Source organism: Branchiostoma lanceolatum, chromosome 15 (assembly GCF_035083965.1).
Source record: "Branchiostoma lanceolatum isolate klBraLanc5 chromosome 15, klBraLanc5.hap2, whole genome shotgun sequence".
Taxonomy (NCBI): Eukaryota; Metazoa; Chordata; class Leptocardii; order Amphioxiformes; family Branchiostomatidae; genus Branchiostoma; species Branchiostoma lanceolatum.
In genome coordinates, this window is record NC_089736.1 from 9189865 (window position 1) to 9204293 (window position 14429).

A 14429-nucleotide genomic window follows, 5' to 3' on the forward strand; every position below is an offset into this window, starting at 1 on the left:
TTTCCAGAAAGGCCCGTGAAAAATACTAGTAGTCTGATGGTGCTGTCTGTGAGTTTTGTATATTCTAGTTTGAAACACAGACAGCAAAAATGGCGGACTCTCCTGACAGAGAAACTCTCATAGACCCAGGTAAGTTTGTGGCATACTTGTCTAGTTTTCTAAGTTAAAATTAAAGAATGAAAGAAGGTTAGAAATAGACAATATACCTGAGGTCAGCGAAGAAACCACAGGATTCGTGTCAGCATTCATATAATTATTTCCTTCTGGAAAACAGGGAGATTTAGGGTTCGTTTTCTAAATTCTGTGACTGCAAAGGGTCTCGGAAACCAGCGTTATTATGGTCTGTATTCGTATTGAGGTCAAGTATATTTTTTTCCTTTATGAACATACCTTTTGCAAATCTACCGTAGAACCCCCCCCCCCCCCCCCACGCATAAAGATCAAAACTCATTGGTAAACTATAAGCGGTCAATCATCGGGTTTACATTACACTGTACATGCAGTTGAATAAGCCATACAGCCTTCAACAACTAGGGTCCGGGTGGAGGGCAGCATGCACCTCACGTACCAAGGACACTATATATAAGGCCCTTGGTGTTACCTTATTAGGCTACACCAAGTAATTTTTATGGATGACGTCCGCGCGCGCATTGATTTTGGTCTGTTCCCAGAAAAAAAAAAAAAATTCCGCTTCCTGTAACTATGACCAAAGACTTACAATAGTGCCGCAAATCAATGGGATATGGCAAGAAACAGGACAAGACAACAACTGCTGTTCAACCTCAACTGATTTATTCAAATTATTGCTGTTTCATAATGAATAAAATAATTGTTAGTTGTTACACGGTGTTCTCTCATTCAATTTGTGTCCTAACATGTGTCGTCGACTATTATATTTCAAATCTAGGCATCTTGTTTTTTTCGGCCCTTCTTGTTTTTTTTTCGCGCTCTCGCATTAGATTTAGGGTCTCCAAAGGACGTCATCCATAAAAATTACTTGGTGCAGCCTTAATTCAAATACTTACTGTGAGGCTGATATATTTGTATAAATGCTATCAGTTACTGGGTTTCTTACTGAAGTGTCAAGATAGTATTTGATGTCAGCAACAAGAAGTGGTAGTAACGATTGTATTTTTGTATTTTTCTGCCATAGAAGCGGATGATGTGCCAAGAACAAGGGCGTCCGTTCTGCGCTGTGTCGGTCACTTCATCTTAGTGAGCTGCATCATCACTCCGTCAGTTCTGCTCTTCTGGCGCGGCAGTTTTAACCTCCTGGCCGGGTATCTGGTCGGAGATGACTCCGATAGACTCTGGCTGTGTCTCGCCATCGGCAGCCCTGTTGTTCTCCTTGCAGGACTCCTACAGCATCACATCACGAGGTTGGGGCGGTGGATGGATGGACAGAGCTACGTCTTATACCCGATGTTTGTCGGCGTGTATTTTTACGTGGTGGCGTTTGCTGTAGTTGCCCAATGGGTCGCGCTTTGGAACCTACCTGTCTACTTCATACCACAAATGGACAATGCGATTGGACAAGGTATACGGGCGATCCTTTCATTTATAATCATGATCTTTCTACGCGCGGTCGGGCAAGGTAGGGCGTGTCCCGTGGACGCTTCATTCGACTTCGACCCCAAGCCATTCCGAATTCCGCTCCGATTCCACACGGACATAGCCGAACGCTGTTCGGGAAAGTTCGTCCTGGACGTCGTGTTCTCCCTCTTGCTACTCGACCTGATCACGGTCCAGAACTGGGCAGGGACATGGAGTCTCCTCGACTACACCGTATTCCCCGACGACCCTTGTTTGTCCTCCTGGGTCTCTCTGGGGGTAGGGTACACCATGTACCTCCTGGTAACCGCCATCCAGTTTCCCCTATACAGAGCCACCAAAAGTCTGAGGGGAGAAAGACTGGAGTTTTACAAGAGACTGGCGATCGAGGACACTTACGGCCTTGTGGTGAATTTTGCTGTGAATAACGTATGGAGGGGGTTGTGGGGTCTTTACGACTGCTACATATTGTACGACCAGCCCTGGGAGAGTAATTGGTTGACGCACGGACTTGGAGCGGCCGTGTGCTTCATGGTTTGTGCCGGTAGTAGTATGGGGAGGATCCTTGTATCTGTAGACGGCGAGGCGGACGACGGGAGTGGCGTGCTGTTCACAGTTTTCACCACAATTGGGGTGAGTTTGTCTCAGATTATTGTAGTAGATAAACTGCAATGACGTGCTAGGTTGACCTATTCCGCCCGGTGGCTCCCATACACTGCCGGTTATGTTGGAAAAAGACGTTCTGTAAACATTTCAAGGGCAGGGTGGATGACACTGCATGCTTTACTTGCACCAGTAAAGTTGAATTGATATAACACCTGTATGTATGCTACCTGTGACTGTGTTAAATGTATTCCTTTTATAAGATATGTACATTTTCGAAATTCTGTCACAGGATTCTTTACTTTGCACGATGTGATCTATTTTTAATAATATTTTGAATAATAAATATTGTTTTCAATAATAAATCATATTATGTATTCTCAGTAACCTTTTGTACAATCATCGTTTTTGCCTACCGTTTCTTCTGCTAGGAACCTGGCAATGTGCTGCGATGGCGATGCGATAGAGACCGAAACAACCTAGACAGCATCTGACGAACTTTCCGTAGATATAAAAATGACACGGTATCTAGGTAAACCGATGTCATGTATTGAGTAGAAGCGATTGGGAGGGGGTCGATGTTAAGGTGGATGGTAAAATGGGGAGATACGTTTCTATCCGGCTGAAATTGAACGTGTATGGTCGAAATCCATCCTTAATGGTCCTGGGTTTTGAATGGATAGGGCATTGTATGTAAATACATCCTTTTTGGCGGTGCCTTAGGGGCTAGTCTAATAGTATATCATATTTTCATTTGGCAAGAATTCTGGTTTGTACATGTACATGGTGATCTGTGTCTTCATTTTGGCAACGCCTAGCAACAAATGACCTAGTACCTTGTCTCTCATCAGACCCCATGTCATACAAATAATGATATGCCATTACAGCTAGACAGAATTCCTCTTTTCCAAGGTTGATACAATTTCTGCGTTGCGATACACAAAGAACACAAACAGAAAAAAAAAACTTATGACAACGACGCAACTGGTATATGCAGTCATCATGCAAATTGGCACATCTTTATTGTACAAAACAGTTGTGTAAAACGCAACTTGTCGTTAACAGGGTGAATCATACTTAATCTCATTTGCATGCAAGCTCATTTGCATGCAGGCTCATGTGGCTCAAAATACAAATTTGTACAATGCGATCTCGCAAAACAACAAACTTTGAATGATGTAACTCAATTACTTGTTTTTGCTTACAACGGGCAAACAAAACAAATAAAATGTTCTATTGTTCATCATCAGTTGAATACTGTAGTACAATATTTGTACTCATCGTGCATACACGTGATACTTTGGTTTCTTATATTGAAGAAATTGAAATATCTCTCATTATAAAAGTACAGAACAAGAAAAATGGATCATTTCGTGGTAAGAGTGGCTTTTATATCCAAGCTCTTTGTTTATATATTCAGAAATGTTCAAATGTTACTTTAAAAAACTCAAGAAAAAAGCTCAATAACAGATTTTCTTGAAGTGTTTGAGCCATTGCACAATTCACAGCCAGCTAACAATCTACACACATTATTCACTTCTGAAAGCTACAGTTGATTTAAAAACCATTTGAATCTTGAATATATTTACATAGTAATTGCACTCTTATTGTCACTGCATTGGTGGTATATTGTAAAAAGCAGCCTCATTTCATCAATGGTAAGATTAGGTAAAAGCAGAAAAACAACATAAATCATAGCATAGAAAGATAACTTTGTTGCTATTAATCACGAATCAGATTTACGTTTCTTTAAAACTTCTATAGCTATGTACAATATTACAGTATATCTGACATTATCTTTTTTTGGTGAAAAATAGCTACATTTTCAGTCTAGTGCAAAGTGGCTATGACAGTATAGCTCTTACACATGTATATGTAGTAACCATCTCTTAGCATCTTAATTTTGATCAAAATAACTTCTTTGTCTTCCTTTGTCCTTTTCTTTCCTGCTGGAAGATACCCTTTGTCATGTCTAGATAAAGCTCTAACTAAAATATTTATTAAGCCTTGTCCTGATTAGTAAAATACAATTGTCTCATTAAGAATCTTAACACTGGGGGTACAGTCTCGTGCAACTAACGATGACAACCCAAGAACAAGTTCTGGGCCACTTGTTGGATCGTGAATTTCTCAGTGCAGTGCAGTAGGTACTGTTTTGATTTAGGTACGGTAGATTTCAGTTCATTCGCCACAGTTGGAAATGGTTCTATTTGTGGATCAGCTAATCAGCAGTTCTCGTGGTTTTCGGGGCACATTTACCTATGCCTGAGCGGTTGCCTCGAACGGAACAGGTACTGTCTGAGGGGGACCGGTGTCTTGGGTACCCATGTTCTCGGTCATCGCGATGTTGACACTAGCACTAGAACTAGAGTCTTTCTTCGCCGCTGCGCCTTTCTTCCCTTTGCCGCCCTTGGCACCTGGGCGCTTAGCCGACTTGGGTCGTCCGCCGGCGCTTCCAGGTTTTGACTTCTCTGCTTTCTTTTCTTCCTCGAGCTTCTTAGCCAACAGGGTCTCCGGCTCTTTCTTGTTTGGATCTTGGTCGGAGGTGTTGACCGAGGCCTTCTGTCGGAGCTTCTCCATGGTCTTCGGGAAAGTCCGGAGCTTGTTGTTCGAGATGTCCACCGACTTGATCGACGGGAGCTTCGTGACGGTTTCTGGGATACCCTCCAGCATGTTGTCCGAGAGGTCAAGGGTCGTCAGGGACTTCATCCGCCAGATGTCCCCTGGGAGAGCCTTGATGACGTTAGCGGAGAGGTTGAGCACCTGTATCCGGTACAAGTACGGCATGTCCATGGGGATGGCCGTCACTTGGTTACCAGACGCGTTTAAGACCAAGAGGGACGCTAGGATGTCGATGCGGTCGTTAGGGAGCTCTGGAAGCTGATTGGCTGACAGGTCTAACGTCGTCAGTTGGCTGAGCGTGCCGAAGTTGTCAGGAAGTGACGTTAGCTTGTTGTTGGAGAAGTTGAGATACTGCAAGGACCGTAGCTTGACAAGCGTTGGCGTGAACTCCTCGACTTGGTTGTTTGACGTGTCGAGGTGTGACAGGTAGGCAAAGTCGCCCAACTTTGGTGGGAGGGCAGTGAGTTCGTTGTGGGCCAGGTCAAGGTGTTGTAGCTGCCGTAGGCGGTGGAAGTTCGCCGGTAGACTGTTTAGCTTGTTGTTGCGGGCGTTGAACTTCTCTAAGAAGCGAAGGTTGCAGATGGTCGTCGGCAACGTCGTGAGGTCAATGTTGGAGATGTCGAGCTCGGTCAGACTTCGGAGGTCGTCGCCGATCCGAACGATCAACGACTTGTTGTCTCCGGCTACCCTCGTGGGAAGTCGGAGCGGGTTGCCGGCAACCTTGAGACAAGTGAGGGACCGTGGTGCGGTGAGGACGGGGAGTTTATTGTCCGATACGTCAAGGAAGGACAGAGACCGCAGGAAGTGAAACGGCTCTGGTAGAGCTTCCAGCTTGTTTCTGGACACGTCTAGAGAATCCAGCGTGCGCAGCTTCCTCATGTTGGTCGGTAGAGCGACGAGGGCATTGTGGGAAGCGTTGAGCCGCGACAGTAGCTGATCGTCCCCGAGGGTGTCGGGAAGGGTCTCCAGCTTGTTGTGAGACACGTCTACGTTCTTCAGGTGTCTCAGTACTCCGATCTTCGCAGGCATCTCCTTGATCTCGTTATGGGCGACGTCGAGAACACGTAAGGACACCAAGCTGCCCACTCCTTCCGGAAGTGACGTCAGTATGTTGTATGACGCGTTTAGACTCTCCAGCTTACCCATTCCTATGAGCCTGTCTAGCGCGGGAAGCTGGTTGTGGGACAAGTCCAAACTGACGACAGAATCCGTCTTACCGAACTTCGCCGGAAGTGACGTCAACTTGTTCTCGGAGAAGTCTAGAACGTGGATCTTCCTGAGGTTGTGGATCTGATCCGGAAGTTGCGTCAGCCGGTTGTAGCTGGCATGAAGTGTGACCAGGCAGTGTCTGAGGTTGCAGATGTCGTCGGGAAGAAAGTCTAACTGGTTGTGGGATAGGTCCAGGAACTCTAGGTACCTCAGAGTGCCGATAGTCGGAGGGATACAGTCCAGTTGGTTGTGCGAGAGGTTCAGCGAGACTAACCTCTGCAGCTTGTCCAGGCCCTCCGGAAGGGTGTGGATCAAGTTCCTGGAAGCATCAATGACGTTGATGGAGCAGGTTCCCTTCGCAATGACCGCCGGCAATGTTCGGAGTTGATTATTGGACACGTTGACGGACGAGTGCAGTTTGTAGATGCTCTTCGGTAGAGTCTTGATGGAGTTACTAGAGGCATCAATGTAGGTTATAGACGAGGACGATCCAATGTTCTTTGGTAGGGTTTTCAGCTTGTTGCCCGCGGCGTTGACTGTTGTTAGAGCCGATGCCTTGTGAATGGTCTTTGGAAGGCTCTTAATTTGGTTGGTGGAGGCTTCGATTGACGTCAGGTACTTAAGCCGGGAGACGGATCCCGGGATAGCACGCACGGTGTTGTTCGTGACGTCTATACTTCGAAGGGACTCCAGCCGACCGATGCCTTTTGGTAGGCGGCGCAACCTGTTGTTTTGAGCGTCCAGATATTTCGTTTTCATCGCTAGCTCCTCGTTTTCGTAGACCTCGTCCGGTAGAGCCTTCATGTTACACGTTGAGAAGTTCATTCGGATGTGGCCGTCAGACGTGTCCATGAACTGTAGAACCGTTCTCGGTAAAGATTTGATGACCGAGCCCGGTCCTTTTGGGGGAGGGGGCTTGTCTTTGTCCCGTCTGCTGCTGCCTGATCTTCGACTCATACTGACGTTTTGTTTCCTACGTTTCCACTAGTCGTCACAAAGTCGCCATTTTGGAATCGCGTTGCTAAGTGTTGGAGTGTTGTCGAAAACACGAGCGTCCGCAGTTGCTATCGTCTAGTAGACGTTGTACATAGGCGAGAATCTGTACGTTTTTAACGTGGAGGTTGTCCTAGATTCAGCGTGGCGTGAGGCACTCCGGTTCCCCGGCGTTTGTTCTTCGTTGCCGACCCAGTGTCTTAAGCCTCTCGATGAATCGCACCTGCCACAAAAAAGAACAAGAACAAAATGGCTGATCAGTTTCCACGGAGTGAACGTATAATGTACCATGAGGATTAAAGAACAAATCCGTCTCCTGACCCGCCTCCACGGTTTACTGATAACCAATAGTATATATTTCGCTTAGTTGGCCATACATAGAGTTTGAAACTACGTCAGTTGGCAGCTGATACTGCTATTAACCGGCAAACATAGCATGAGCTTTGAGCTCAAATTGAAATCCGCACAAAAGATATTGACATTTAGAACACTTGCATTATTGATTAAAGAGGTCAGGAAACTGAACAATGGTTATGATACAGAGACGAATGACGGACTACTCTTTTTCAGGCTCCGCGTAGGTAAACAATAGCCCCATATTTGTCAACGTCCTTTTCAATAGATTCGGGTATCGTCATCTTAGGTAAAGTTTTTCCATTTCACGGTGTTTAACTGGCGTAATGTTGAAACAGCGCTCATTTCTTGTTGGCTTCTTTCCTTTGTTGGGTAAGCAAAGTAAATTTAAACATCCATTCATGCACGACCTAAAATACGACAAGAGTAAACAATGTCGGACAGATTGTTGAATCTTTGTATCAAAGGTCTCTCCAAAGTACAGGCGCCATTCTTTAGTTAGATATTAAGTTTTCCGCCATTTGTATACATATTAATCTTTGGATGTTAATAGGAAAAGGATGAACTGTATGTGGGCATAAGTAATCTTTCTAACGGAAATATGGAGTGTTAGGAAAATGCACTAGTGCGTAAGCATTTGGTAAATATTTGTAAATGTTTTTGACCGAAAATGCTGTATTAAAAGGTATTCAATGTACACGCACATGTCTTAAAAAGATGATATGCCGCATTTTAAATAATATATTCCTCCGTATATCTACGATACAACTTTACGACTACAAACCACCGCCTCCACCAAAATTAACCTTACTCCTAGTAACAACAAGTCTGACAAAAACATAATGGAAAATAAAAAAGAAATACCTTGTTCAAAACACGTTTAGAGGAGAATGCATATACACAGTCTATGTATATGTATATGTATATGACTACAACACCATGCATACAAGGTCTGCACGTATCTAGCCTATAAAAAGCGGTACTAGTCTATAAACATACCCGCCCTACCATGACTACCGTACAACGTACCAAACAAACCTAATTTTATCCCCTATCTCACCAATAAAAGTCACCTTATAAGCTCAACACCCCTATAACACTCTGAACAAAGACTTCATTCTTTGCCAAAGAACCAATCATCAGGAGATTTGTGATTCTTTTCGTTCATTCTATCCCGGTGATATTCTGGAGTTGCCTGGCTTCGGGGTTATTCATACCTTTTCAATCCACCGGTATAACTCAACTTTAGCAATATTGACTCAGTGGGGAGGTATATAAAAGAACAAGTATTCAGCCGTAACGTGCGTTCTTTGCAATTGTATTTGGTAGAATGGATATTAGAGTTTGTTACAATCAGACCAATTTAAAGCTTATGCACAGCGTTCCATTGGATATAATGGTGCAGAACCATCAAGAAAACTGGTCTTTGCGCAGCTGTACAATAAAGAATTACATATACAATGTAACTGTATGAAACTTGTTTTCTGCCGTTTCTATGGAGCTCAGCAAATATACCCATTCGATCCCGTAATTCTGTTAACGACGCTAACTAAGTCAATGAAATCGATAAACAAGCTATAACCATTTCACAAATCCTATTTTCTCAATTTTCACATAACAGTATTATTTTTTGTCAAATCGTCGGTTGCTGCTTTTTTGTTTTTGTTTACTAGCACAATGGGGTGGGAATTGTTATGTCTCGCTGAGTGCATAGTTCACACGAGCCTTAACGCGGCTTAATCTTTCAGAACAAAAGTGACTTTATGTGAGCAAATAGTCCCGACAGCGGGTGCCAAGCACCGTGGCACTTCATGGCGATACTTATGTAAACAGAGATTTGGGGAGCTCGAGTGTTTTCTCCCAGACGCAAAAGTTTTGTAAATACTTGACTTACGTACTAAACAAAGGGACGTTCAAAATTCAACATGTCAAGTGTGGGAAGTCATCAGAATGGTTTAGAATACTCCCGCAAAGTTCCATTGTTTTAAACGACCTTAGAAGTGACCCTGATATAACTGAAATGTACACATTTGCGTTGTATGTGGTTAAGTAAATAGGAACGAAACTTTTTGCATTCTCGAATTTTTCGGAAGGGTAGAAACCTTTCTACAGTTGGAACGCGGTTGCAAGTTTTCCGGCAGATTTTGTTCCTAAAAGTAACACCGAGTGTGTCTTAAGGATCATTGAGGGAGGTGGTAGATTTTAGAGCACCCTTAAGAGGCCAGACAGTGTATGAGTTAAGGGTGACTGCTCAAACAGTGTTCCGAGGGTTAGAGTGGGTCAGGAGTGGGCTCACGACAACTTTCCTGCGCTAAATGGCGCGTCAAATGTCTGGTTGTAATGTGAGCATCTGATTCGGCACCAATCCATTCAGAACACTTGTGAACTCTATATTGCTGAACCTGTTGGGCATCTGTGGACAAAGAACAAACTACAGATGCTATAACCACAAATGCTATTACGCAGTCTAGATTTTATCTATCATTTCAGCAAATTTATTCACCACAGAAATGCGTTGTTGCGAAGAATTGTACACCACAATGCTAGGGTACGTAAACACCGATGGCGAACACCTTTTTTTTAATTTCCGGCAGTCATTTTCGGTCAGTTTCTAATTTCCCTCTTGAGTTCACACATTCACGCAGGCAATCAATGTTGCGGTACCAGGCTATGTCTGGAACGCACTGCTAGGGCTATTTTAAGATATGCATATTTTGTAAACACGAAGAAACTACGTCCAGAAAAAAACAACTCATTTATCAAGTTGAAATCACAGTAGCGGTAAAATTCGTACACCCCACGGAATGCTGATGTTAACATTATTTCATGGGTCAAACGTATCGAATTCATGTGTAGCTAGAACGTTCAGGAGAGTGGCCAGGTGGGGGAATTGATTTATTCAGTCTCGTGTTTACACAGACCCTAAGTTCAAGCACTCGAATCTTATTTGCTTCGCGGAAGAACAGAATACCCTGGCCTTACTAAAATGCATCGCGGATACAGTTTACGTAAAATTCTACATTTCGGTTTTGAACAGTTTTCTACATTCACTGTAAATATATCAACTCATGATATCAGTTTATTTATGTCATTTTTGTAGGTACTAGCGTGTGTATGAGATTTAAGGCCAGACAAGAAGATTTATACATGTAATTAAGTAGGTTTATTACATGCTGTGTAAACAGTGGATAGTCGTTGTAATCACATAGTATACCGCCTCTAATTAAGTCTCTACGACGTTCATAAATTCACTTCTGTCGGAGACAGGTCTGATTAAATGTGCGGTCTTTTGATCTACGTATACTAAATATATGGACTGTGGGGACCAGGAAATAGGCCGAAAAATGAAATACACAGTTCTCCATTCTATAATCTAAGTACCTTTTGTTTTAAATGAAATGCACTGCGGTGTAGCAGGCAACCGTTTCACAATAAGATGCAATAAGGAATAGAAGGTAAAATGAAATATGACATATGCGTCGTGACAGTGGCGCGGCGTCTATTACTTTATAGACGTACTTTGCAACACATGTTGACAAAAATCGATAAGTGCAAAGTTTACGTAGCAACAAAAAATCAATATCGAACTCTGAAGATATTTTTGTGTCCGTTCTCATTTTGATACACGTATTTGATGAAATGGACATATTCCAGTGTATTCATAGTGACTTAAAGCCGAATACCCCTGTCATATTTTAGGTAGTGCACAGTGCTCGCGCTAACACGGTGTTTTCACTGAATATTTCTTTGCGGTACCGCAAGAACTGAGTAGGCATATTGTTTCCTGTCATTTCAACAGCCTACGGAATTTACTTCATGAAATCGCGAGTCATCAGATGTTTTCGGTGACAGGTGTTTCGGGTCGGTTGGTCACCTAAGCGACCAGACCCGTATGTTTATCACACGTGTCTCTTGTACGGAAACAACACAAAAACAATTTGTAAGACATGGTAGGACATAAGGACAGCAAGTGATAATAAGACAGTGGCATTTTCTGGTTGTCTGAAATCGTCGACTGGCTCATGCAAAAGAATAGGACGTTAGATACACGATTTTGACAACTATTTGGGTCCCGAAAGCATAGATTATTGATTTGTGAACCAGAAAATCGTCAGTCGATATTGTGGCTAGAACATACTTACATATAATGCAGTGCACATAGCAAAGAGATGCACATTGGTTTCTTGGGTGCCTTCTACAAATACAACATGTTGCTGGGAGAAACTGCGACCGCCTTGTTCAAATAGTGACAAGCACTGCATGCAGCATAACAAAAGTGTGACCAAAATTAGACCTGTTTGTTTTTCGAGGCTCTTTTCAGTTTTTCGTGGTCTGAGATCCGGTTTTTGTCGCCAGTGTGCCTTGGGCAGACAAATGAATATGTTGAGTAGGTTATCTGAGCCCTAGCACATAACGAGTGATCTTTGAAGTCAGCGATAAAGCAAGTAGCTTACGGCTATATGGCTAAAGGTGATAAATACATGGCAACGGTGCCATACTATGGCCTTGCTGTCACATTACATACAGGTGGTAGCTTTACAAATGACTAAATCATGGCAGGCATATCGGCTCGACTTTCTCCCAAAATAGATTGCAGGTATTGTGGGTTGAATGGAGAAAAGAGGGAACTGATATCGCGGTATGGTGTTTCCAATGGGCCGTTTTGTATACCACCAACTATACTGTATACGCCGGGTCGCCAATTCAAACATGCACATTGCGAGGGTTTGTAGTGTAATCGTAGATAAAACGTACCTGCTGTGGTGTTTGTAGTGGTATGTGGCAAGCCTGGTCTACACGAGGCCCTCTCGGAGCGTCGGCGGGGAAGGTACGGCACCGCGACCGCCTGAGAAACCCGGAACGTGACGGCCTGAACGTCTCGTTCGCAGAGCACTGCGCCGCCCTCTCGCGCGCCCTATCGGAATGCAAATAAAGGCAACGCGGTCTGTCGCTAGGCGACCGGTGTGACACGGCACCTTGCGCCACACAAAAGGCAAACAGTCGTCTGTTGTTCGGGCCAGCAGCGATCGGGTAGTCTTACCTCTCAGAACAATGGACTTATCCATACTACACCTGCAATATGTTCGTATCAAGGACCTACAGATCACCATTTTCTTCGGCTGACCTTAAAAAGAGTACAATGTCAACAAAATCTGTAGCGAGCCTACCGGTACGTATACGACAAGCTGTAATATAACATTGGAACGCTTATCATCAAAACGGCTATGCATCCTAAATATCTTCAGGATATTTCAAAGTAGAATTGTACACGAATACAGAAAGGAGATCTTTGTCAATGTTTGGGGTCAACAAAAAAATCACACAATTGTGGAGTAAGCCCGTTTCTAGGTCGAAAAAGTGGTCCCGAAATAAATTCAAGGTAAGATTGCACTCTCCAGTGGTGGTCAAAAATCACTCTCTTTCTCCCCCTCCCCCATTGTTTAGTGTTTATATACAACATACTATTATGGTGATACTAATAGAAAACTTTACGGTAATTACGTTATTGTCTAAGTGTAATCCGATGGGATTTCCTGTCAAAAACTTTTGTGATGTGCACCCCAGATAACCCCAGATAATACACGCCGGAACAAATTGTCTTTAACTTTATGTTCAACGGAGCATTTCAAAGAGTCCATTTGTTAAATTATAATCAGATTTTCCACCCAGACGGGTTTGTTGTAAGAAAGGAACAAGCCTGAGGCGATTTGGTTCCCCTGATGTCGTGTAAGTATGTAATGACGACAAATTGTAGTCTTAGAGTGGGGAGGGGGGGCAATTTTCCAGACATACGATTGCCGGCCATCTTTTTTAAAACCATTTTAAAGCCATACAAGTTGTCTAATTACATTAGACTACAATAGTTTTACGTGGGATTTATGGTTTATATTCGAAAAAGGAAATTCTACAAGTGGCTGGAGGATTTGAAATATCCAAAATGGAGACTAAGTAAGCATAACAGGTGCATTACTTCTGACCAATCAGGACTAGGGTAGTCTACCACGTGACACACATCACCTTGACGTCTCAAAGTCACGTGGTTCCCGTGTGACGCGGATCAGTCCCCTACCGTAAACACGCTCGCCTTTGTGGTCTTTGAGTGTCGCTGTTTCTCTACCGTGTACTGTAAACATTGTACATTTTATCGTCCGTGGAGAGAAGAAAGAAGAAAGCATGGTGCGCTGTGGTTAAACCATTGTTGAACTGGTTTTAAGGCAAATATTTGCGTTTCTAATTCTTGATGATTTAAACATTCCTGTATTAGGAAGTGTTTTATAGGGAGGAAATTAGACGTATCCATCCTCTCTCAATTGGGTTTCTGTAGTGTTTCTTTTTACATTGTAGGAGTAATATGATACCTAATATCTGATCTCCAAGGGCGATACCATTGGACAAACTCAGAGGGATGACTAGGATATACTGTACTTTGGCATCCTAGCTAGATTAAAATTGAAGTGGAATCGCCATCACACGCATACATACACAAAACACAAACATATATACACACACACACACTCAACGTGACAACAGCAGAAGTAAGAAGCCATATGTCCGTATGTCCCCTATGCACTCGGAGCACATGTCCTTATACACGTTGTACATGACTTTCATTGCGGTAGAGCGAAAACATTGATTTTCTTTTATTGAGAGAAACGGGAAGCATACTTGTTCTTCGTAAGATGCCAGTGTTATCAGAGAATATGTCACAGGAGCAAAGTTTAGCTAAATCTAATTGACAGCACTTTACAAGCTAAAGCGATTGTTTCTATGGGAAATTCTCACGCAAATCGAAGCACGCTTTGGTAATTGGGTTTACGGAAATGGGGTTAGCGTGAACCAATCAGGAGATATGTGACGGATGATTTTCGAACGGAATACTCGCCGGTTGTTACTGGTAATATGCATGCATGAGTTGTACAATAATGACGCAACATGTATATCAATATTATGAAATTGGGGGTTGTTTAAACTCTAAAAGTATAATTGTACTGTCTTGCATCAGTATTTTAGCTAGATCTTGGAAGCTAGGCTTTTATTGGTACATAATAACTGGGATATGCAAAATATATTCAACATGATTTTGACGGGAAATTGAA

The 14429-nt window shown here is 43.1% G+C and overlaps 2 protein-coding genes across 3 annotated transcripts; one reads left to right on the forward strand and one right to left on the reverse strand.

Moving 5' to 3' along the window:
- The first annotated feature begins 31 nt into the window (after positions 1-31).
- On the forward strand, positions 32-3409 carry LOC136420625 (uncharacterized). 2 transcript variants are annotated; one of them, XM_066407671.1, is made up of 4 exons: positions 32-129; positions 1154-2184; positions 2586-2692; positions 2731-3409. In XM_066407671.1, the coding sequence occupies exons 1-3, from the start codon at positions 90-92 to the stop codon at positions 2646-2648; spliced, it is 1134 nt and encodes a 377-aa protein (XP_066263768.1). In that variant the 5' UTR covers positions 32-89; the 3' UTR covers positions 2649-2692; positions 2731-3409. The 2 variants fall into 2 exon arrangements, with proteins under 2 accessions (XP_066263768.1, XP_066263767.1); XM_066407670.1 differs by having other exon boundaries at positions 2586-3409.
- LOC136420581 (leucine-rich repeat protein lrrA-like) lies at positions 3143-12256 on the reverse strand. The gene is made up of 2 exons (XM_066407589.1): positions 12088-12256; positions 3143-7201 (listed from the first exon to the last, which is right to left on the reverse strand). The coding sequence occupies exon 2, from the start codon at positions 6940-6942 to the stop codon at positions 4414-4416; it is 2529 nt and encodes an 842-aa protein (XP_066263686.1). The 5' UTR covers positions 6943-7201; positions 12088-12256; the 3' UTR covers positions 3143-4413.
- Positions 12257-14429: the final 2173 nt, after the last annotated feature.